This window comes from Carassius carassius, chromosome 17, assembly GCF_963082965.1.
Source record: "Carassius carassius chromosome 17, fCarCar2.1, whole genome shotgun sequence".
Lineage (NCBI taxonomy): Eukaryota > Metazoa > Chordata > Actinopteri > Cypriniformes > Cyprinidae > Carassius > Carassius carassius.
The window spans coordinates 4,456,636-4,479,510 of record NC_081771.1 but is presented as its reverse complement, the minus strand read 5'-3'; the positions used below and the strand labels follow the sequence as shown (position 1 = coordinate 4,479,510).

General features: G+C 37.2%; 3 protein-coding genes across 7 annotated transcripts in view; 1 reads left to right on the top strand and 2 right to left on the bottom strand.

Moving 5' to 3' along the window:
* The window catches only part of LOC132160804 (protein MTSS 1-like), a 70,992-nt gene extending 60,889 nt beyond the window's left edge, over positions 1 to 10,103 (bottom strand). The window contains exons 1-2 of one of the 4 annotated variants that reach the window (XM_059570501.1): positions 9,881 to 10,103; positions 9,454 to 9,582 (exon numbers count right to left, since the gene is read on the bottom strand). In XM_059570501.1, coding sequence (XP_059426484.1) covers positions 9,454 to 9,525 — 72 coding nt within the window. In that variant the 5' untranslated portion in view covers positions 9,526 to 9,582; positions 9,881 to 10,103. Of the gene's footprint in view, positions 1 to 9,453 lie in introns of all 4 variants that reach the window. The other 3 variants (XM_059570500.1, XM_059570503.1, XM_059570502.1) reach the window with 3 other exon arrangements.
* LOC132160801 (sterile alpha motif domain-containing protein 3-like) lies at positions 744 to 5,222 on the top strand. Its single transcript, XM_059570499.1, has 4 exons — positions 744 to 1,708; positions 1,787 to 1,945; positions 2,021 to 2,116; positions 4,896 to 5,222. Exons 1-4 carry the CDS (start codon positions 758 to 760, stop codon positions 5,208 to 5,210), a joined length of 1,521 nt encoding a protein of 506 aa, XP_059426482.1. The 5' UTR covers positions 744 to 757; the 3' UTR covers positions 5,211 to 5,222.
* Positions 10,104 to 13,863: 3,760 nt separating the features above from the next.
* LOC132160800 (oxidative stress-induced growth inhibitor 1-like) lies at positions 13,864 to 18,580 on the bottom strand. 2 transcript variants are annotated; one of them, XM_059570497.1, is made up of 6 exons: positions 18,365 to 18,580; positions 16,889 to 16,956; positions 16,309 to 16,445; positions 15,926 to 16,117; positions 15,411 to 15,502; positions 13,864 to 15,245 (listed from the first exon to the last, which is right to left on the bottom strand). In XM_059570497.1, exons 2-6 carry the CDS (start codon positions 16,944 to 16,946, stop codon positions 14,201 to 14,203), a joined length of 1,524 nt encoding a protein of 507 aa, XP_059426480.1. In that variant the 5' UTR covers positions 16,947 to 16,956; positions 18,365 to 18,580; the 3' UTR covers positions 13,864 to 14,200. The 2 variants fall into 2 exon arrangements, with proteins under 2 accessions (XP_059426480.1, XP_059426481.1); XM_059570498.1 differs by having other exon boundaries at positions 18,481 to 18,524.
* Between the last annotated feature and the right edge of the window lie 4,295 nt (positions 18,581 to 22,875).

The following is a 22,875-nucleotide window of genomic DNA, read 5'->3' as shown; positions in this document are numbered from 1 at the left end:
ATTTCAGAGCATAGAGGTTTGCTTTTAACAGCATTTCCTCATTTTGCATTGCGTCCCAAACACCATTACATCGAGCATTACCCAGAACTTATACGAATGTATGGGCCTTTAAGGGATGTCTGGACAATGCGTTTTGAAGGCAAACATAAGTTCTTCAAGCAAATCATTCGTGACACAAAGAATTTCAAAAATGTCCCTCAAACTCTGGCAGTCCGACATCAAAGAATGATGGCGTACCACATGGATTCATTTTCTTTTTTCAAGCCTTCTGTGGAGATGGAAAAAGTTGCAGTTACACTGATTTCATCTTTTCCTGAGAATGTTCAGAATGTTCTTCAGAACAACTTTGGTGCTCAAAGCACTGTCCTTGTTACATCCTCAGTATGCATTGATGGCATTAAGTACTGTCCAGATGTAGTTGTTTCTGTTGGCTCCTGTTCAGGTCTACCTGATTTCAGGCAAATTGTTAAAATTGTAGTCATCAACACAGATGTGTTGTTTGTGTGCAAAGAACAGACAGCGTGGTATACCGAGCATCTGCGTTCCTATGAATTGTCCAGCCATATACCACTTATGTCAGTCATTAAGCTGTCTGATTTGAATGACTTGTTTCCACTGCCAACCTACAAAATACAAGGCAGGATATTTGTTACAATTAAACATTTCATCTTGTGCTGAATATTGTCTTGGGTCTAATGCTGAAAATTGTGGAACATGTCAAAATCATTTGTTTTCTCAAATTGATTTTTAGGCCCACATGACAATGGAGACGAGAACTGTTTTAAGAGTGATTGTGACTGACAATGATATTCGGAAGGTCACACTTCCTAGCAAACCACAAACCCTGGACTCCCTGATTGAACAGCTTGGGCAGTTTCTTGATCTTCCGTACACATTCTCTCTTCAGTATGAAGACGCTGATTTTAACGGTGCACTTGTTAACCTTACTGACATTGCAGATTTACCTGAGAAGCCCACTTTAAAGGTAATCTCTCTTGTGACATCACCTACGCCGAGCCAGGCCGACACCGTCATTATGTCTGTTACCTCTCAAGAAGAGTCACCTCTTACACGCCAGGATCAATGCCCAGAAACATTTGAAATTCCCAGCTTTTCCGTGGATGTGGAATACAGACTGCGCCAGGGAAACCTCTTGTTTATGAGAGATAAGACATACTTGCAAGTTCCCAGGGACATGAAACATGAAGTGCTTGAAAAGCTTGCTGAGGCTATGTACAAATTCAAAGCATATCCCCGTGAAGAAGATTTCAATGATGTTGCATCGGCACTTGTCAAAAAACATCCATGCCTTTTTGAACCAGGCTCCTCCACTGGATGGAACGGATGGAAAAACAGTATAAAGTTTAAAATGGGTAATTACAGGAGCAAACTACGGAGAGCTGGATGCACCGATGTTCTTGTTAATTCAATGAAAAGAGGGAGCCAAGATTCTCCAAGAAATGTCAAGAAACCCAAACGATTCGAGATCAATTTTCTTCCCAATATGCCTTCTGGTGAAAATGAAAGCAGCATGGAATCAAAACGATTAGAAATTGTGGAGGAAATGAAGAAACGACATCCAAGTTCTTCACTGATAGCACAGTACATGGACATAACTTTTTCGCTAAGAAGAAAAGAGTTGGTTGAAAAGGAGCCTACAGTAAAAGAGACTTTACAAAGATGGCCAGCACTCTTCAGGGAAAGTCAGGTAATTAAGACACATTTTATCTAGGGCATGTAAAATGTTTTAAGTCTTAATGTGCTTCTTTTGTTCTCCTTTTCGTAGATTATTGCTGAGTTCAACCGGATCACAAGCAAAAACCTCAAGCAAGAATTCTTCTCAGCCCTTGATGAACATACTTCTCGTTTTCTGGAAGTTTTCGAATCAAAGAAAGGCACCGCTGGAAAAAAGCTCTCGGAGTTTCTAATGCAAATGAAGTCTGCAGTAAGTGTTTTTTTGTCAAGTTTAAAGTGATCTGTTTTCACTGTTGAGCTTGATGTTTTATGTATTATTTCTTAGAACATCACTGATGTCACTGCTCGACGGACAGCAGTTCTCCGTGGTCTTGCGGTCCTTCTTGGGGAAGACACTACAGACTTCTTCCATACATGCTTTGTAAGTATTCTTCTAATTTAATATCTGTAAAAAGTGCTACAAGAAGGATGTCCCAATTTTTGTGTCAGCATTGCGTTTATTTAAGAGATCTTATATAAAGCACATAAAAGATAGATAGAATGCAAGTAAAATATATTCTTTGTTTTCCATAACATCTGATCAAATAAATCTTAATGTGGATGAAACCATTTTCAAAGTATAAAAATCTCATATAGAATAGTGTCTTGAATTTTTCCAATTCAATTTCAATCCAACTACTCAGCCCAAAGAGGTCTGTATATATAGCCATTCTTTACCTATGTCCCGTGACAGTTTTAGCAGCATCCCTTCTCCACCCTATCGCCTCACTCTGCTGGTACAGACGGTTTAAGCAGTAACAACAAAAATGCCTTTCGATGACCAATATTTAGCGTTAAATACAATTGCAGGCAAGTCTCTGATTGTTGGAATGGCCCCTTTTTCCAAACGGAGCTTCGGTGCCAACTTCGCCTGATAATGCCCCAAATTTGTGAACGATTCCGGCGTAAAATTATTAACTGTTAGCACAGACACCTAACGTTAAGCCAGTGGGAAGGGTTGTAGGAACTGCGTCATTAAAAATGAATTTAATCCACTGGTCCCTGATAGCTGGGTCCGTTCTTAAGAGAGAAAACACATTTACATGTTGATTCTGGCAGTCAACAACAGAGCAACTCACGTGTGCACTACGTTTCTGCATCTTTCTCGACTGAATATGAGGGAGAGAGGGGGGGCGATCTTCCTGCAGCGTAGGTCTGCGGTGTCCATATATGGGATATTCTGCCCCGTAATGACGTCAAGTCGGGGCAGAAATTAAAATCTCATATTTGAGTGCGCGTGCACGTTGGCTGTTTTACGAACCCAGGGGTGAACAAACGCTTCACTTTTAAATATCGGCTTCCCGGCCAGTGTATAATCGTTAGGCAATCATAATACAATACAATACAATATACTTTATTGTCCCCTTAGGGAAATTTCTCTTGGGCACAATGTGAATGCTGCAGTTTTAAATCACACAAACTAATAAGTAATAAACAGTATAAAATAAAATAATCAGTATTAACCAGAAACGCTCACGTCTTTAAGCTTATCGTTCAGGATTCTAATAGAGGCAGGCACAAAAGAGTATTTAAATCGGTTAAGTCGACATTTGGGCACTCTATATCTTCTGCCCGATGGCAGAAGAACATACTCAGAATAAAGAATGTGGGAGGGATCCGCCAGTATTCTGTGTGCCCCTCGATACACAGACTGCTCATATAATGTTTGAAGCGATGGATGGTCTTTCCATTCCACAATTTTCATGGCAGTTTTGATAATGTACGAAAGTCTGTTTTTTAACTGTACAGAGAGGTTACCGTACCAGGCTTGGATCCCATACCTGATTAGGCTCTCCAGCACAGCCTGGTAAAAAAACATTTATTTATGTCATAATTTTTTTACTTGCACCATAGTCTCCTCAGGAAGTAAAGTCTTTGTTGGAGTTTAGTACATAATCAACATGAACCTGCCATGTGAGTGTGTTGTTGATGTAGATGCCAAGATACTTATATGAACACACCTGTTTAATTTGAGTATCATGGATAACAACAGGACTATGTTCACTCAATGTATATGTTAACATACATTGATTCTCGTGGAAAAGTGAAAATTACAGGTTATGACTCCTTTAAACATTTAAAGGAGAACTTCGGTCAATTTTAACATTGAGCTCTTTTTTTATCAATTTGGAGTGCTGTCAGTACAGAGAACAACGACAAAAATCGGTGTTGCCTACACCGTGTTATCCTCTTTTTAATATTTGCACCCTGTTGACTTCAATAGGGCAATAGTTAAACCTGCTTTTAGCCTCTTAACATCCTTGATGTGTCATTACAAGTGCACAGCCAATGAGAGTGATTCCTTCAGAGTGAACACGGGTGAATCTGACTGCAGTAGATGTGAAAGATATAGATAAAAATGATTTGATTTAAGCCAGCGCAAATACATCCTGTTTTCGGTTGAAGTCCAAAGTAGTCGATTGTCGAGTTCACGCGCATAGGTTTAGTTACCTATGATCACGCGCGCGAACTCGGCAATCGATTACTATGGACTTCAACCGAAAACAGGATGTAAACAGGTATGTGCGCTGGCTTAAATAAAATCATTTTTATCTATATCTTTCACATCTACTGCAGTCAGATTCACTCGTGTTCACTCTGAAGGAATCACTCACATGACCTGTGCACTTGTAATGACACATCAAGGATGTAAAGAGGCTAAAACCAGGTTTAACTATTGCCCCATTGAAGTCAACAGGGTGCAAATTTTAAAAAGAGGATAACACGGTGTAGGCAATACCGATTTTTGTCGTTGTTCTCTGTATTGACAGCACTCCAAATTGACAAAAAAATGAGCTCAATGTTAAAATTGACCGGAGTTCTCCTTTAAAAGGATAGGGAAAGGATCTCATTTTGTTACAAACCTGTATACATTTTTGTTCTGATGAACACAAAGGAAAATATTTTGAGGAATGTTTGAAACCAAACCGAACATGGGATGGATGTATATGTTTTACTAAAGACATTGCTATTAAATGTTTCAATGATTCGTTTGCTGAAAAGATCCAAATTATCATTGACAATTCCCACTGAAGCCCTGTTACAAATTTACTTGTTACTTAACAGCACCTTAAGCAGTTTAAATTTTTAAAAGGAACATGCACTTGTTTGCGTTTGGAATATAAGAATGTACTTTAATATTGCTTTTCTGTCTTTCTTAGGACATTGATATTGTTGCACCTCAAGTATCAATAGGAATTCTCACTGTGGTGCCAGAGGACAGCCCCATGTCTCCACAAGGTTTGCCATTGGAGGTCACTGATACAGCAATAATTTTGGAGAGTGTAATAGCAATGGATGGACTTGAGAATGTTCCACATGCCATGTGTTTTGTTTTTGGGCTGATCTATGCTTTAAATATGGAGTACCCTTCACAGCTTAAAAACACTTTTGAGTTCATTCAAAGGGTTTTTCTTTCCCTGGGGCACAAATCTCTCAAGCCAAAACTGCAATCACTAAAAAACCTACTGTTTTAATGTATTTGTTTGTTTCTGATGGCAGAAACAAGACCATGTTACTGTAGGTCTGTTGTTGCATTTTTTTTTTTTTTTTTTTTTTTTTAATCAGTCACCTTCTAACCTGGATACAAAACCAAAACTCCAGTCACTAAAAGCTTTGTAGTCAAGAATTTGTTCAATATGTTTTTAATAGCAGAAACAAGATTGTGTTAGGTCTATTGTTGCCTTTTGGGTGTTGTATCCAGATTCATGGGTGACTGATTAAAAATCTCAATACCTGCAACTTAACCTTGATGTTTTTATCCGTTTTTGTTTTATGCTTCTGATGGCAGAAAAAGACCAAGTTATTGTAGGTCTGTTGTTGCACTTTAGGCGTTTTATCCCGGTTGATGGATGACAGATAAAACAAATGTTTTATTTAAAATCTTTAGTGTTTGCAGAAACAAGAATTTGTTACTGGATGTCTATTGCAATATTTTTTTTTTTTTTTTTTTTTAGTCCTCCAACTTGGGTATGAATCCTATAAAAAAAACTGTAATTGCTGCATAAATTGGATGTTTTGTTCAAGGTGTGTTGTTTGTTTCTGATGGCAGAAACAAGACCGTGTTGCAGTAGGTCTGTTGTTGCATTTTTTGGTATAGGTTTAATCAGACACCTAACAACCTGGATGCAAAACCAAAACTTTATTTAGTCAAGATGTGTTTGTTAGTAATAACAAAGATTTAGTCTTGTCTGTTATTGGATTTTGGGTGTTTTATCCAGGTTGATGAGTGACTGATCAAAACAAATCCAACTAAAAAAACATCTGTTGTTTTAATCAGATTTGAGCTGATTGCAGAAACAAGACTGTTGTCTTGTTTTTAAACTTTGGATGTATAATTTTGTCATCCTGGATACAAATCCTAAAAAGCAAAACTGTAATTGTTGCAATTCTGACGTAATTTGTGAGTTTTATTTAATCAATTGTCCGCCTGGATACAAAACCCAAAACTGCAGTAACGAAACTTGTTTTTTATATGTTTGTAATGGCAGAAACAAGACTGTCTTAGGTCTATATTTGCATTTTGGGTGTTGTATGCAGATTGATGGGTGACAAATCCCTATACCCACAACAAAAATGTCTGTTTTAATCAGTTATAATGTTTTATTGTAGGGTTGATTAATTGGTTGTTTTAATCACACACCATCAACCATTTTTGCTTTAAAAATGCTTTAAAGAAACAACTTTTGTACACTGTTACAATAAAATGAATGTTTTGACAACATAGTTCATTTTTTGCTTTACTCGTTTTTGTTAGTTTAGCTTACTTAAAAATGTGAGGCAATCGGTTTCCTTAAATTTACTAGTAAAGTGAACACTAATAATAAGTTACCTCAACTAATGCTTTTGAGTCACCAGTACTTAATTGTACTCGATGATTAAGTTTGGTCTACAAATACTATTTAGTTTTGTCAACTTAAAATGAATACTATACTATACTTAATGAATAAGTTTAATTTACAAATACTATTTAGTTTTACCAACTCAAAAGTAATGCATTACTTTACTTATAAATTTAAGGCAATCGGTTTCCTCACTTTTTTAAGTTAACTCAACTCGTTACATTTTACAGTGTATGAAGTGCTTGTAATTATATTTCAGTACATCACAGAAACTACTGAAACAAAAATCTAAAAGCAGTTTAGCAGCAAACTTTTTGAAAACTAATATTTATGTAATTCTCAAAACTTTTGGCCACGACTGTATAGTTACAAGCCGCAGTGTTTAATTTGGTTTTGGTTGAGTATATTTTTGGACTTTAAAAGCCATGATCCCCATCCACTTACATTATAAGACTGATAGACTGCAACGGTTTGAGTTCAAGATATCTGTGTTCTACTGAAGAAACAAAGTCACCTACATATTGGATGCTCTAAGATAAACTTAAAATTTTAATTTTTGGGTGAACTATTTACCTTTAAATCTGGACAAAAATTGTAACTTTCAAAGAAAAAACTTAACTTCACTTCTTCACACTTCTCCATGCACTTGGACATCACTGCACTCTACGGTCGGTACTATTTATTGGGTCTTATAGATCACAAGCCAGCCTTTGCCCCACAGCTGTTTTTTTGTTAATCATAACTTTACATGCACACAAATTCACGCGCACACACACAATCATGGGGATCTCCTGCACACTTCCCCCTTCCTGTGAATCAAGTGGCCTATTTCCACATTAACAGCACGCATACAAATGGATAGCTAGACGTTGCCAAAAACCTCTGGTCCATTTATTCCTCATGACTATACCTTGACTGAATTTTTTTTATCATAAATGCAAACCATTAAATGCCAAACATGCAACAATCCGTAGGGCTGCACGATATTGGGGAAAAAATGACATTGCGATATTTTATTTTGCTGCGATATATATTGCGATATGAAATCTAATAAAATTTTTTCTTACAAACAAAAATGGGGTGAGCACACTTACATTCTCATTGTAAATGATTTAAACATTGACACCATCGTGTCAATTGATTAATATGCGCGAGGGAGAGAGAGGAGGACAGCGCTCTATGGTGTTGTTTGAAGACAGTGAGCATGCGGCCGGGGCTCGCTCTCTCTCTCTTTGTCACGCACGCGCGCGCTCTCTCTCTCTCTCTGCTCTGTTAAACTGACAGGACTTAAAAACTATGATGGTTAAGCTGTGCAATTAATCCATGAATCACATTCGTCAAGGTCCGGGGAGCAGCTGGCCCGTACAGTTAATGAATAACGGATCAACTACGACAGCCTACATCGCACATCCTGCGATGTGACTATCGTGGATTCGTACATCGCGATATCGATGCTTAAACGACACATCATGCAGCCCTAATCCGAGTTCCTAAAATACTGTGACCCAAAATGTATTTGAACAATTAAGAAATGTGTGCTGTTGCATTAAATAGAGCAACATTATTCATGTTACACTTTTTAACTGATATATGTTTTGAGAACACTTGTAGGTACAACAAAGAGTCAAAAAATGACATCCAATGCTTTTCTGTGTATTTGAAACACACCAAACCACATAAAATGATGCATAAACATCCTAATAGAAAAACTTTAATAAGGACAGAAAAAAACAATGCTTTGACTGAATGCATACTTGCAAACTGAGCCTTAATGTCTAGATTTTAATACTATGAATAAAGCCTGAGTCACACATGTTTACAACCGGATGTGACACACGTTAAAGACTTCCTGCTCACCTGTGCATGCTCACACACAACTGCATTACAACACATTTTCAACGAGGAAAACGATTAGTCAGAGTTACTATAATAAACAAATACCATGAGTAGTATTTGAAGAGTATTTCTGTTTTAAGGTTACAATGCATTAAAAGTCACAATCCAGTGTCCAAAAATGTTCATCAACACTGCTGTTAGACAACAGGACATAACTTAAAAACGCACGAGACTGTTAACTAGAACTTCTGACAGATGATAAACCAAGCTGACACAATTTAGATAGACTGATAGACTGGATAATTGCTCAACACTTTAGTATATGCCATGGTACTACTAAATAAATATTATACTCATATACCATCGTATCTACCGTGCTCATTTATATACACAGCCATATTTAAATTACATTTACCATAGTGTCCTTGATGTGCAAATCAAACAGTATGCTATATGAATATGATTCTGCCATGGTGCCATCTGTTAACATATTTACAACAGGGTATTATCGTCATACCATATTTTTTGACATTGTATAGATCTTGCATTAACATGTATATAAACAAAACATGGATGTAACGTTACTAAGATGGTACTCCAAGCTTCAATGTATTTAAAATAATACCAACGTGCTTGTCAAATTAGCCATAATAATAACATAGTAGTTTTATGGTAGTGAGACAGCAATCCCTTTGAAGTGGCTTTGAACAAGGAAGGTGGAATAAACACATATGTTTCTACTGTATATTTCTTAACAAATAACCTAAATGTATTCAGTCTTTCTAACTAGTAAATGCTCTCGTATATCCGAGAGGATCAGCCTACACGGATGTAAATGGAGATTTGAAGGGGACACACATCACAGGGCGGCTGGATTCACATCTATCAGCAGCCGGCCAACCACAGAACTGTTGCCAACCCTCCAGAACAGCTGGAAAATAACTTATTCTGAGCCTTTCTACAGACAGACTCCAAACCCACCCATGATGCTGGGGGGAAATCAAAGCATCGGGTGTGTTATTTCAATTTGAGAGGGACTCACCTTCATATCATTCATGATGATTTGGAAGAGCCCTCCCAAAGCGCTGCACTCTTTTTCCATTCCCGCATCCATTTTACCACACGCGCAGTCCTCCTTATGAAAGCTCGCCTCGAAACCCGCTGTCAGTATCTGAAGGGTGCAGTACGAGGCTGTTTTTGAAGGCTATCGTGTGAATAAGGCAAAAGTGGATGAATTAAAGCAAAAATAGTGAGTGTTATTCCGCTGATTGGCTGACTGGCGCAAGTAAACTAGTCCCGGCCACGCAACTTACAAAACCTCTAAAAATACGTCGCATCGCCACGACAAAAGTGGATAAAAAGCCTAAAAATTAGATTTTTTAAAATAAGTCTCCAGGTCAAAAAAGTGCCACGTAAGCACAGGTAAACCCGCAGGAAAAACCGACCGTTGAAAGTCTGCGCCGAAGTACCTGGCTCGGCGTTTTCAAAATCTTGGCTCTGCTGGATCGATAGCCACGTTAGTTTAGAGCGCGACAACCGCCGTATTTTTTATTCCTCATGGTTTCATTCAGTCGATCCAACCGCTGATATGTCCTTTATAGAGATATTATTGAGCGGTTGCCGTTTGAAATAGCTTTTCGGGTGACCAGCAAAACCTGACTAAAGTTTCGGCTCCTGATAGATTCCACAGTGTAAGTGGTAAACATTCACTATTGGCTCGGTCGCTCTCGCGCTTTCTAACCCGTTTGTGTGGCTGGCGACGAACTCAAACGGGGGCGGAGCATGAGTACTTCGGACATGTTCGTGCTTTTCCGTTACTTTTGTCATAACATTCAAGTAGTTGATGTATGTAAAGAATATGTGACCCTGAAACACAAAACCAGTCATAAGGGTCAATTATGTATACATCGACTGCAAGCTGGATAAATGAGCTTTCCACTGATGTATGGTTTGTTAGGATAGGACAATATTTGGCCGAGATACAACTATTTGAATATCTGTTATCTGAGGGTGCAAAAAAATATTATTTAATTATTAAATTATATTAAGCCCAATGCATATTACTAATCAATTACTAATTTTTACGGTACTAAATCTACAAAATATCTTAATGGAACATCCTTATGATTTTTTTTACGTAAAAGAAAAATAATATAATTTTGACCCATACAACGTATTGTTGACTAAAAATATACCCGTTCTACTTATAACTGGTTTTGTGGTCCAGGGTCACATATAATATATGTATGACCTATTTCATAATATGACCTCATAATAGACACAATATGAAATTTTGGTACTTTTAAAAACATTTAAGACAAACAAGTAAAAGCAAAAATGTGAACCAACTGCAAAAAATAGTTAGCAAATGCATCATTGTTTATAACCATTTTTCTCTTCTTCATTTATTTTTAATGATAAGACTTGATAAAAACTGTTTAGAACCATTTACTTGATTACTTATGACTTCAAGCTGTCCAAAATTGCTAAACTCTCACTTCACTGTTCTTCTTAGAACAGAAGTACATCCTGTTAAATTTCTGTAGCCTACACAGAAGAGCTGGTGTTCAGGGATTCATATCATCTATGAGTCAGCATCACTGTAATCTTGCCCAGCCTTGTGCTGTTACCTGACATTATGAAATGAGTCCACCTCTCAGACATGATAAAGTCAGCATCACGTCCTCCAGTGCCACCTGTCTGTCTGTGGGAGAGAGCGGAGGTCACCTTGTTCATCAGTCTGCATAGGGCTTCCCACACAGCTTCATGTGCCCACTCACAGCACAAACATCCAGACCCACAAAGCCCATGGAAGGCAGTGTCTTTTTTTAGTGTTGCTATAAAACACTATTTTACTATATAAAACAGTTCATTTCACATATACATAAATAAGTGTAAAACCACACACAAAGTATCTTTTCATTTGTTTAATTTGCATTAGAACATTAGAAGTAGACATTTTTAGAATTCATTTCTCTTAAAAAAGAGCCATTTCTAACTGAATAAACATTTTGGAACTTATAAGTAGAACAAAATTACTCTTAACTATACTCAGTATCTTATTTTTTTATTTTTTTTTTTTAACTAGTAGAGATGTCCTTTAGGCTTAAGCTGTAGTAAATACTTGCTACCATCTAGTGGTGAAACTTTAGTAGTGATTTGTAATATGTGATGTGCTACTAGTGTATTACAAAAACTACAGTTTATATTTCGTACTGCCTATTTTTTTTTTTTTTTACATCATTTTAATATTTTTGTATATATTGTGTATGCCATATTTTCATATATTTCATATTTAAACCTAGTTAAAAAAGCAATATTAAAGAAAATATTTGAAGAACTCTAGACTTTGAATTCAAAATGAATTCAATACATCTACCTGCTTGTAGTTTAACCAACACACAAAAGCCATATTGTTATCATGTGACCCTTTTATGGATGGAAAAGTTTTAACAATTTTTTTAAAAGTCTAAACTTTTTAAAACCTTAGTGGCTTTACCAACATTCTCAAAACTGCACAGACCAGTAACAAAATAATTGAACAAAATTACAAATTTATACAAAGAATATATTTGACTCCAGTTCGTTTTGTTAAGATATATCCTGGTGCATCCCCATTGTGCAATAGATGCAAGACACACAGGGGCACCATTATGCATATTTTTTTGAACTGTGAAAAATTGAGTTTTGGGATTCTGTACATGAGTTCTCTGTGATGACCCTGGGGAAAACATATCACAAGACTCCTTTAACTTATCTTTTTGGGGTGGACTTAAATTAAACATTAGACTCTGTATTTATAAAAAGGATAGGTCTGATTTCTTATGTATCTAAGAAATATATTTTACTGAATTGGAAAAAAGAACAATCACCTACATTTGAATTATTTAAATATATTATAAACGACACACTAAATATGGAATATTTAACATACAGCTTAAAAAAACAAAATCCACATTCTTGGAGACCTGGAATATATATATATTTTTGATCTACCATAAACCCCTTTGACTCATGATATAATTGTTCACCTACTGTCAACACAAATATCTCCATTTCATGTGCTATCACTTTGTTTCAGTTTTCATTTGCTCATACAAAATGGACCTGTTGATGTATGTACTACATTTGTATACTCTGATACTGTTTAATGTGCAATGATTGTATTGTGTTGTTTGTTATGTTGTAAACTGATAAATAAAAATAAAAACTCCACAGACCAAGTAGTAGCCATAGATAGACAAATGAATACACAGTATTGTTTTCAGGCTCCAGTTTATTATTTTAAAAAAAAAGTATTTGACTGCAACAACCCATGTAGATAAACTATACATGTCAAAAAAGTACAAACTATTATTACAAACACATTTTATAAGAGCTGCCGGGGTTCATAACTTACATGCAAGTAATGCAGCAGTAATAGTTTTTAGATAAAAAAAGGAGGTTGCATCATAATCATGAATGGTCTTCTTGAAGGAACAATATATGCATTTGCTTTGATTTTACATCTTACAAAATTTGAAATAAATGTAGTTATTTTCATCATTGCATCAAAAGGTCCTCGAGGTCATATATTTGGCCCATTTCAGTTAACACAACGTTGAATAAGCTTAAGTAGGATTAATCATTCATTCATATAACGCCATGATAGATCAGCATGATGCAATGTTTCTGGCTTCTATCGCTGCGTGCAAAGGCCCTCTTGTGGTCAGTTTTGTAAGAGCAGCCTGACCTCACTGAGCTTGGCTTTAGGTTTGTAACAGCATCATGCAACAAGGACGTCTTAAACTTTTAAGAGCCCTAATTCTAGACACTCAAGTCTGGTTTGTTGGTATAGCCAAAGGATTCACTACAACTGAAGGCAATGTACGGGAGACAAGAAGCTGAAAAACTACAATGATCTTTCTGATTTTTTAGGTCCACTATGATTTCTACATTCACTGAAGAAGACAGTAAGAGGGTTAGTACCACCATTGATACAACAGTAGCATTTGCTTGGCAAAGATAAGTTTTGTGTTTTCCTTACATGAAGGAAATATTAGATTTGAAAACACTGAGCATACAAAAGTTAATTTGGCACAACACATGATTGCTGTGAGAACACGAGTAGTGTTTCGAGACAGCAGCCATGGAAAAATAAATCCCTGAAGTGTTAAAGCACCATGTGTCTGAAGACTCAGATTGATGTTCAGAGGTGGGTTGGTTAGACATTAACAACAAAAAAATGTGTCCGTGCGCTGTGGGATGTTGGAACGGTCATGAACTGTTCAACAACTGATTCCTTTGTGTCAGTTGGAGCAGAACCACTGAGCATTTTCTGACATGTATGTGGATATGTATCTGGAATAGATAGCTATATGTGACCAAGGAGCACAAAACCAGTCTTAAGTTGCTATAGCAAAAAATACATCATATGGGTCAAAATTGTAGATTTTTCTTTTAAGCAAGAAATCTTTAGGATATTAAGATCATGTTCCATGAATATATTTTGTAAATTTCCTACCATTGATAACTTCAGTTTTTTTTATTAGTAATATGCATTAATAAGGACTTTAATGATGATTTTCTCAGTTTTTTTTTTTTTTTTTTGCCACCTCAGATTCCAGATTTTCAAATATTTGTATCTCGGCCAAATATTGCCCAAACTATACATCAATGAAACTATTATTTATTCAGCTCTCAGATGATGTATAAATCTCAATTTTGAAAATTTTACACTTAACACTTGTTTTGTGGTCCAGGGTCACATATATCAGAGCTCTTTTCACCCCTTTAAAGTCAATGTCTTTTCATGCTTCCAGTGTACAGTTGGTCAGTTGAATATTCAATGAGCTCGCTGTGCAATTCTCTTGACGTTTTTTACTTCGTTTTCCGGAGATATCACACACAATGGCCAAAGCTCCACCTTTCAGGAACCGCACAAAGTTCTCACCCACCAGCGGACCCATGGCATACATCCCTGGCTCCTTCACACACTCATACGTGTATGGATCCACATCTAGCGGGTTCCGCCGACAACTGATTGGCTCTTTAGAGTCCAACGCCAGCGGGCCACCATGTTCAGGGAGGAATGACAGGTTGGGATGGGCACCAATCAAAACTAGCGCCATTGAGACTTGCAGCACTGTGCGTTTCCCTCCCTCATCCTCAAGCACACACTTGCCATCAGATCTGAAGGCAGCTACATGGTGCTTTGGGAAACTGAGGTAACCAGGATAACAGTTGCCATCAGCAGGTGAAGACAGAGGCTGGTTGGACAGATTGACCACCGTCTGACCTCCTTTGCACTGTTGTTGGCTCATCATTTGATGCACTTTGTGGTACTCTGGGTAGAGGAGCTTGGGCAGCTGGTTGAAGATGAGCGCCGGATCGCTCACAGGTCGTCTAAAGGCGTGATATACCGGAGTGTTTAAGTGGTGAGCTGCAAGAACGGCATCTGCTGCCGTCAACCCAGCACCAACCACAAGAACCGGCTCTGAAGCGCTGTCCAAGCGGCCTGACGAAATGGCAGCCTCCAGCTCCCAGAAGCTGTGGCAAACGAAAGGAAGGTTTTCACCTTCCACCCCGAGACGGGCAGGGATGTCGTGGGTTCCTGTGGCTAGCACCACATTCTCGGAATAGACCGAGAAAGGGATTTCAATTTCTTCACCACTGCTTGCTCTTTTCTGGAGGCCTTGGATCTTCCAAACGGAGCGGCCAGATTCAAGGGAAACCCGAGACACTGAGGTCACGGTGGTGCCGGAAGCGAAGCTCTTCTCCAGACCCATTTTAGTTACATAGTGCTGATAGTACGATGCAATCTCAGCTGGTGTGGCCCGGTCATTACGTAGATTTCTATACACAAAACCAAAGAAACAGTTTTGATCATTTGGAACACCAGAAAATGTTCTACACATTATGCCTGTTTCACAAAAAAAGCACAATTTGAAAAACGCATTACACCGTAGCAAACATTACTCTCTGCACTAATTTTAATGTTTCCGTTTCATTTCTTTATACCTTCGTTTATCTCTCATCCATTCCTTCAGCTTCAAACCAGGAAGTTCCATCCAGTTAGCCAAGCTGAGTGTCAGCATTGAGCCCTCCATCGCCTGCAGGCATCAAGCAAAATAAACAAAAATTGACACCTTGGAATGAAGCAGGCAGAGCACAAGAATAACATATGATAAAACTGGCACGAAACCTCAACAGAAGACACGGTTTCAGTTCTTTTCAGGCACGCAACTATTAACCACATGAGTTCTTTTCCATCAGTGTTTTCCCCCAGGGCTTTACTTGTGTATTAGAGTGAACTTCACGTTTACTTCTATATTTTACTTATTGCCCTTTATCACATGACATCATTAGGAACACAGATTTGGAAAGAATCTCCAAAATTTGAAGATAATTTTATTTTTCTTTAGATTTTGGAGTGAAACATGACTTGAACATGTATTTGTGACACTCACCCATTTAAAATAACAATAGTAGAGCTTCACAAAAAAGCCAGAAATATGTTAGGTGTGGTTACTTACATGCCATGCCCCTCCAGGTGGCCCCTTCCCCAGAACAAGGTGAGGTGTGGCCCTTTCCGGCTCATGTCTCCATATCAGCGGGGAGGCGCAATCCACCCCAAAGTCACCATCTGGAAGAAGGAGGGCATCGAAGAGCACAGCCACAGGGTTTGATGAACGGCCTTCTACACCCTCACACAGGTACTCCAGATCCTACATGTACATAAGACGACAAAACTGTTCTTTTTTTCTGTATTTGAACAGGAGAATGTGTGTCATTGGCAACATTCCCTAATCTTTGTAGTGGTCTATAGGGGCTTTTGGTGAAAAACAATAATTGATCACCACTTGTTATGTAAAGAGGTGTGGTAAATGTGTATAGAGGGATTATGGGTGTGCATTACCTGGTCAAACAAAGACAGATGAGGATTCTCTTTCAGTTTGTTATGCAAAATTGGGTTGGGATGGAAGCTATCGGGGGAAAGGTAAGGTGTGTATCCCGACAGCAAATAAGAGAGACAAATCCCTGATGGTCCATTACCTGAAATACGGTCATGCATGTGAATACTTGAAATGCTCTATACAGATCAGAACAAGAGTTCTCACTGTTTTTAAGACGATATAATCTCACATTTAAACATGATAAAACTAACTGACATGAAAGGATTTTCAAAGTAGCCAAAATATTGAATAAACAAAAATGCAAGGGATTCTGGATGTGCAGAACATGGTTGAATAACATGCCTTCCAAGGCATTCTGTAGAGTTCTGCACGCACAGATTCCATTTGAGCCTGTTCTAGTTAATTCTGGACCTTGGCTGCAATGCATTTTAAATTGCTCAGAGAAGTACAGTCTAGAACAGAGGACAGGGAGAGAGAAACAACAGAATAAAAATAGAATGGTTTTGCATGCCTAATGCATGTAAATGTGCATTAACAATTGCGAGTGCTCATGGAAAACAAATATATAATGACAACTCTTACCAACAATGACAACAGGCAGGATATCATCAGAAAATATGTCTTTGTTGTACAGCTCCATAGTGGCTCACCTGTTACATGCAAAAAGAGAATAAATGGCGAGCTGCGAAAGCTATAAACACAACCATAAACCCCCTCCCAAGATACACAATACAAGATCACTCCATCCAATTTCCACTTTCTTAGTCATGACCAGTAATCGTGACTCATATTGTCCTCTTGTATTATATAACCCTATATAATCTGCATTACAGTAAGGCAAACTTTACATTAGCTTCAGCCGGCACTTCTTACGAATCAACCGATGTATTGTTACATAACAAGTTCAATGTAACCTCGAGTGCGCAGAATTTCTTAAAGTGACAGCGCCTGTTTAAAGCGGTTCGCTCCAGGGTCAAAATCGCCAAGTCATTCTGAATTGCGATCGCACGACATGCCAGTTGTCTAGTACACCTATTAATACACAAATACAAAGCTCTGCTGCTGATTTCACTTAAATATATAGACGTGTAATACACGTGACCGAGTTTACAGACTTTTTCCTTTTTTGAATGAAGTCCAGGGGGCGTGTGTGCCTAAAACGGAGTACGTGCAAGACGTTTTTATGTTTTGGACAGTTTATAAGAATGCAGTTTTTAGTTAAAAGTTAATGTCCATCTCATAAAAAGTTTAACAGACACAAATCATTCAAGTTCAACGTTCAGTAACCGTAAGTGCGTAGCTTTAAAGCGTGATAACGCCGTTATAAACGTGTGAACTGGAAAGCAAAACTGTGGGACTGCTCATTTAAGACACTTGAGACGTTTCCCCCCACGGCCCCGCAAATTGTGAATAATTTTTGATTGAAAAGAAGGTTGCCGCGCGTGCACCTTTTCAGTTCTGAAGTCCATTTAAGGAACTAAACCGCACGCTTTCACGTGTGCCTATATTTAAAGAGACCGTTCACGCAAAAGTTAAATAGGGTCATAATTTACTCACGCTCACGTTCTTCCAAATGTGACGAAACCAAAACTCTTACTAAACTTTCTTAATGTGGGCACACACGCTATGGAAGTGAATGGCGACAGTCCCTAACATTCTGCAAATATCATTGCTGTCATTTTTCTTTCACTTTTAATATACGCGATAATGCATTTAATAACTGAGATATTTGCGCTCCACAGAACTTTCCAGAGCAGTCAACATGCGTTTCCCAGTGATGGCTTCATCGTTTCACAGTCGCACACTGTTAAACTGGTCAGATGCGCGAATAGCCTGATCAGACATGCTGTCGCGAGACAATTTCCATATCCGACGGACACATTACGACGCAACACCAAATTAAGGAAACAAGAACAAAGATGAGTTGAAATGACCCAAGAGATGAGATGAGCGCAAAACGTGACGCATTTCATCAAATCACGATTGAAAATGATGTAAAATATTCTAATGTAACTTACACTGGCGTGATAAGCGTAAACCAAAAAGCATGTAAGTTACCTGTAATGCAAATTTCCGAGATCCGAATAACTCGCAGTTGACGTAAGACAGCAATTCTTGAATATACAAGCAGAGCGGCTGCGTAGATATTTTAAATGGAAAGGTAAAATACCCACGCAGCTTTCTCCGGTTGTTCTTCTGTGTGGCTGTAATGAGAGATGCCGCAGCACCGTTAGAGCCCTAAGAAGATACTCTCATGCGCTAATGGGTTTTATAATTCTTCTTCAGCGTCGGCCCATAAGAGCCAATCATCGAGCGAAGACGTGACGCTTGGCATTATGATTGGTTGGATGAGGGTTGACGCAAAGAGCGTGTTCTAAGCATAGACTGTGGTTCTAAGCTTGTAGTTTTCCATTCACCTGACAATGCTCTTATCCGATTGGTCTGAGTCTAGCTCTCACTTCACACGAGCCAATCAGCAAACGCAGCGGCTTGAACGGTGTAGCTGCCATAGAAAACAGTGTTAAAACCCACCGATACGTATATATATATCTATGTTAAAACCTGTTTTTATACAGTCTATGGTTAAAACCCATCACATCTCCATCTCAGAGAATTATTACCTTTATTGACCCCATAAACAATTAATGTTAGCCTTTGTTTTGTAATACAAATGTGAATTATTATTTATTCACAAGACAAACATTTTGACGTTGAATGTATCTTACAGAATTGCAACAGCAATAAGAACTGCTAAAGGTTTATTTACTTAGTTTGTGCATATATCTTTTTTTTTTAATTAAGTAAATCATTTGTATAGCCCTGGCTCTTTTTTATTGTAGATACAGCATGAAAACATATAAAAAAAAATAAAATAAAAATAAAAATCTGACTGGGGGATATGGTTACTTGGTCAGGTTACACAGCAAAAAGACTTCCTGTGACTTTGACCCCATTTTTGTAATTTATATTCCTTTTGTACTGAACTTTGCACATGCTTAGTGTGCTGTTGTAAAATAAATGTAAACCATTTACAACAATCCTCATATTTAAGTTACAACATAAAAACAATAATAGTACGTGACTGGGTGACATGCTTATAGGTCAGACGATGCAGTATAACTAGTAAATAGTCTGGGCTACTTTCTTTGACCCCCACCCTGCTCAAAAGAAAAAGAAAGTTTCCATTGTTGGGAACTAATTACTTAAATCCTCATTCAAGGTCTTTTCTCCTGGGTCTATTTGGGTTCCCATAAACATTTTGTTGAGTTCTGAAAATAAGACTTTTTAATAAATAGCACAAGGGAACAGTGCCTGTTTGGCAACTTCAGTGCTTAAGTAGAACAGCATGTCTAGAAACATGATCAACTGTTCGAAAAAGGGAACCCTGTTGGTTGACTGTGGACTGTAATCATAAATTCATATTGATCATACAGTTCAGATGAAGGACAAATACAATAGGCCTACTTTTCTTCGGCAAAACCATGGTATTGTGATGTATAACATGGTACCATATTTATACACCACAACATTTACATAATCGTCCGAGGGATTTCAAAAAATACTACAGAATTACAAAGATTAGCACTGCAATGGTTCTAAAATGGTACGTGTAAGAAAAACAAAGACTTATCTTGGGACCTTGTCTAAATATTATCACAACGTTGACTGGGGTCTTCATAAAAGTTTAAGGTGTAGGAGGATTTGTTCTTGACCATCTAAACATTTAACCAAAGAACATGCTGTCTTTAGTACATTGTGATCTTTCATCAAGATTTATTAATCCTCATCACACCGTGAGTTAAGACATCTGCACACATAATGGAATATTATTTTTTTTCTCTTTGAATGTATCTCTATTTTGCATGAATTTGTTTAATTTTCGAGGGGTTGACAGGGTTACACAAGATATTTCTTCAGAATAATCCATATATTTACTCAAATGCTGGTATTTTTTAATCATTAAACATTTACAGTCTGTAATTAGTGGGCTTAATACAAGCATATATTGTAGACCAAATGTTTGAGTCCTTTACGCTCTACTTCAGTAGCCTCTTGCATCCTGCTGGCCAGTCAGCGTATGACTCAACGAGTTTCCAGTTAGACAGAATGAGGGGCCCTTTTCAAAAGGCTTCTGAAAGCATTTCTCTTTAGTCTATCCAAGAGTCAACGGCAATCACAAAGAGAACCAAGTCTGTGTTATTACAAAGCATCGCTTCATCAGCTCAAGAGCGAAAGAATGGTTTCATGAAAATCTGATTCAGCGGCTCACGTGCAGTTGTCATGGTAGCTCAGAAGTTATGTAAATGCTTATGCAACATTATTTAGACAATCTGCACAGAAGCCATGAGAATGAAAAGCAATTACAATGTTAAGCAAACTTGGGTTTGTATAATTGTATACATTTGTTATCATAGGTATCATGAACTAACAGCAAACAATAACTTTTTACTGCTTGGGTAGCGTTAATATATATATTATATCAACTTGACATCTTAAAACATTTTGTATTACATGTAGATATTAACATTGACCAAGATTAATAAATGTTATGGAAGTATTACTCATAGTTTTAGTTGGTTTCAACTATTGTTAACTAATGTTAACATGAGTTGTTGTAAAGTAGGACCTACCTTGGATTCCAGTGACAGATGTCAAAGAAAACTATCAAATATAAACTCAAAGTATGATTTATGGATAATTTGACAGTTTTATAGATAAGTGTTTAAATATGATCTAAAAACAAACATCTCAAGATAAATATAATAAAGCTTAACAACCTGTGGTTAAGTAATAATTGAATCCACTGAAAGAGGTGAAAGGACACCAAAACAATGAAAACGGAAAAAAAAATAATAACGTGATTTATGCAGAGTCATTCTGACTTTCACCTGGCGTGACTGACGTATCCCAATAATGACTTAAAATTATTATGTAGTTTGTTGCAAATGCCAAGAAGCAAATATGTAGTCTTCTTAATAGCTACTACACTTCAGAGTAGAAATGTAAATTGTATGAAAAAAAACACAAAACAAAAAAAAAACTTAAAATGAACTAAACACAAAAAATGATTTTCACAGTGCAGATGGGTTGAGTTTATGAAATAATTAGGAATAATGCTAAATCTCTTGATTTCACTCTAGAAAGCTTAAAGTATTCGATGAACTAAAGCAGGTGTGGCAAAAATGCTTGATTGTCAACATTTTTCTTTTCTTTTTTTTTACTGCACTCAACATTGTTTCAGTGTCATCTGTCAGCGAGATTTACAAAGCTCCCATTGACATGAAAGACTGTGACAACATTTTGACAGTCTTTAAAGGTATTTCATAACTAATAACTAAATGTATTTCATTCATAGCTTTTAGGAAGCCTGTAGCATCAATAGAATATATAGAACCCTTCAAATCTACTAAGAAGTCTATTCATTAGTTCACTCATCAAGTCATGATCCCAGCAATGGTATGTATCTACTTGAACTGGGACACACAACACTTGCTGACATGAGAGATTATACTTCTGGTTTCTACATAAAAACGCATGACCAGTTTAATTTAAATAGCACTTTCTCCTTAAAGAAAACAGATCATAAGACTGCTTTTGTACACCCAAATAACGGATCATAATGGGTGGATCTTTTATAAGTTTTGACAAAATCTCTTAAATCAAGAATCAACGTGGTTTAACAAAATAACACAACTGAGAAATAATCTTTATTGGCATTTTAATGCCCATATCATTTACAAATGATTTCAAATCAGTGTTATGACATCCAAAATGACTCAAACTTTCCATTCAGGCTGAAAAGGGAACCACGAGTAATGTGACATGGAGGTTGTAATGCATAATACTTCAGTGTGCACATTTCTGAACCGCTGGCAGGCATTGAAAATAAAAATAAAAACTCCTGAAAACACATTTAAGTTTTTCAAATTTCATTTAAGAAAAAGATTCCCTGCAGGTTCCACCTCTGATGCGAGCAAGAGAGAAGCCCTTAATATTAAGCCCTGAATCGGTCTTTCTGTCTTGTTGTCCAGTAACAATATCTTAGTCAAAACAAAATAAAATTCCTTTAAAACTGTACTAAATATAAAACATTTAGTTTTTTACATTACTGATGTTTGTTTTAATTTTAAGCATAAATAAAAAAAAATAGCCAATGTGGGAAGAGAAGCTAATTGAAAACGTATTATCCATTTGAGTTATAAATGTCATTTAAGGTCAACATAAGGTGCGATAAGCTATGCCAGTGCATGTGGAAATAAAATGGCAAGCATATGTTTGTAAACCTTCAGAATCTACGACTTTGGAGATGACTTCCACACACTAGACTTTGAAACCACTGACCTGATTAACAAAGCCACCCAGAAGTTTGCGTCTTCCTACCTGACCAAAGGGCGGATTATTAGAAAAGTCTAGAATCGATACAGACAATGGAATATTCCACCATCTAAGATCTAGAAGGACGGTTGAACCACAAGAGGGACGGGTTATACAGGTGTGCAATCGATCGGTTCATGTGCCCTGGTGCTAGATCAAAAAGTTCAGATCAAAGTAAATCCAGATGGTTAATT

What these genes read in the sequence shown, in the direction of transcription:
- LOC132160800 (XM_059570497.1), bottom strand. Translation starts at nt 16,946, where the DNA reads ATGGAGCTGTACAACAAAGACATATTTTCTGATGATATCCTGCCTGTT. An exon ending in CCTGCCTGTTGTCATTGTTG is followed by an intron (nt 16,446 to 16,888) that starts GTAAGAGTTGTC and finishes ACCGTATTTCAG; the next exon opens with GTAATGGACCATCAGGGATT. An exon ending in ATCTGTCTTTGTTTGACCAG is followed by an intron (nt 16,118 to 16,308) that starts GTAATGCACACC and finishes ATGTACATGTAG; the next exon opens with GATCTGGAGTACCTGTGTGA.
- LOC132160801 (XM_059570499.1), top strand. Translation starts at nt 758, where the DNA reads ATGACAATGGAGACGAGAACTGTTTTAAGAGTGATTGTGACTGACAAT. An exon ending in CACTCTTCAGGGAAAGTCAG is followed by an intron (nt 1,709 to 1,786) that starts GTAATTAAGACA and finishes TCCTTTTCGTAG; the next exon opens with ATTATTGCTGAGTTCAACCG. An exon ending in TAATGCAAATGAAGTCTGCA is followed by an intron (nt 1,946 to 2,020) that starts GTAAGTGTTTTT and finishes ATTATTTCTTAG; the next exon opens with AACATCACTGATGTCACTGC.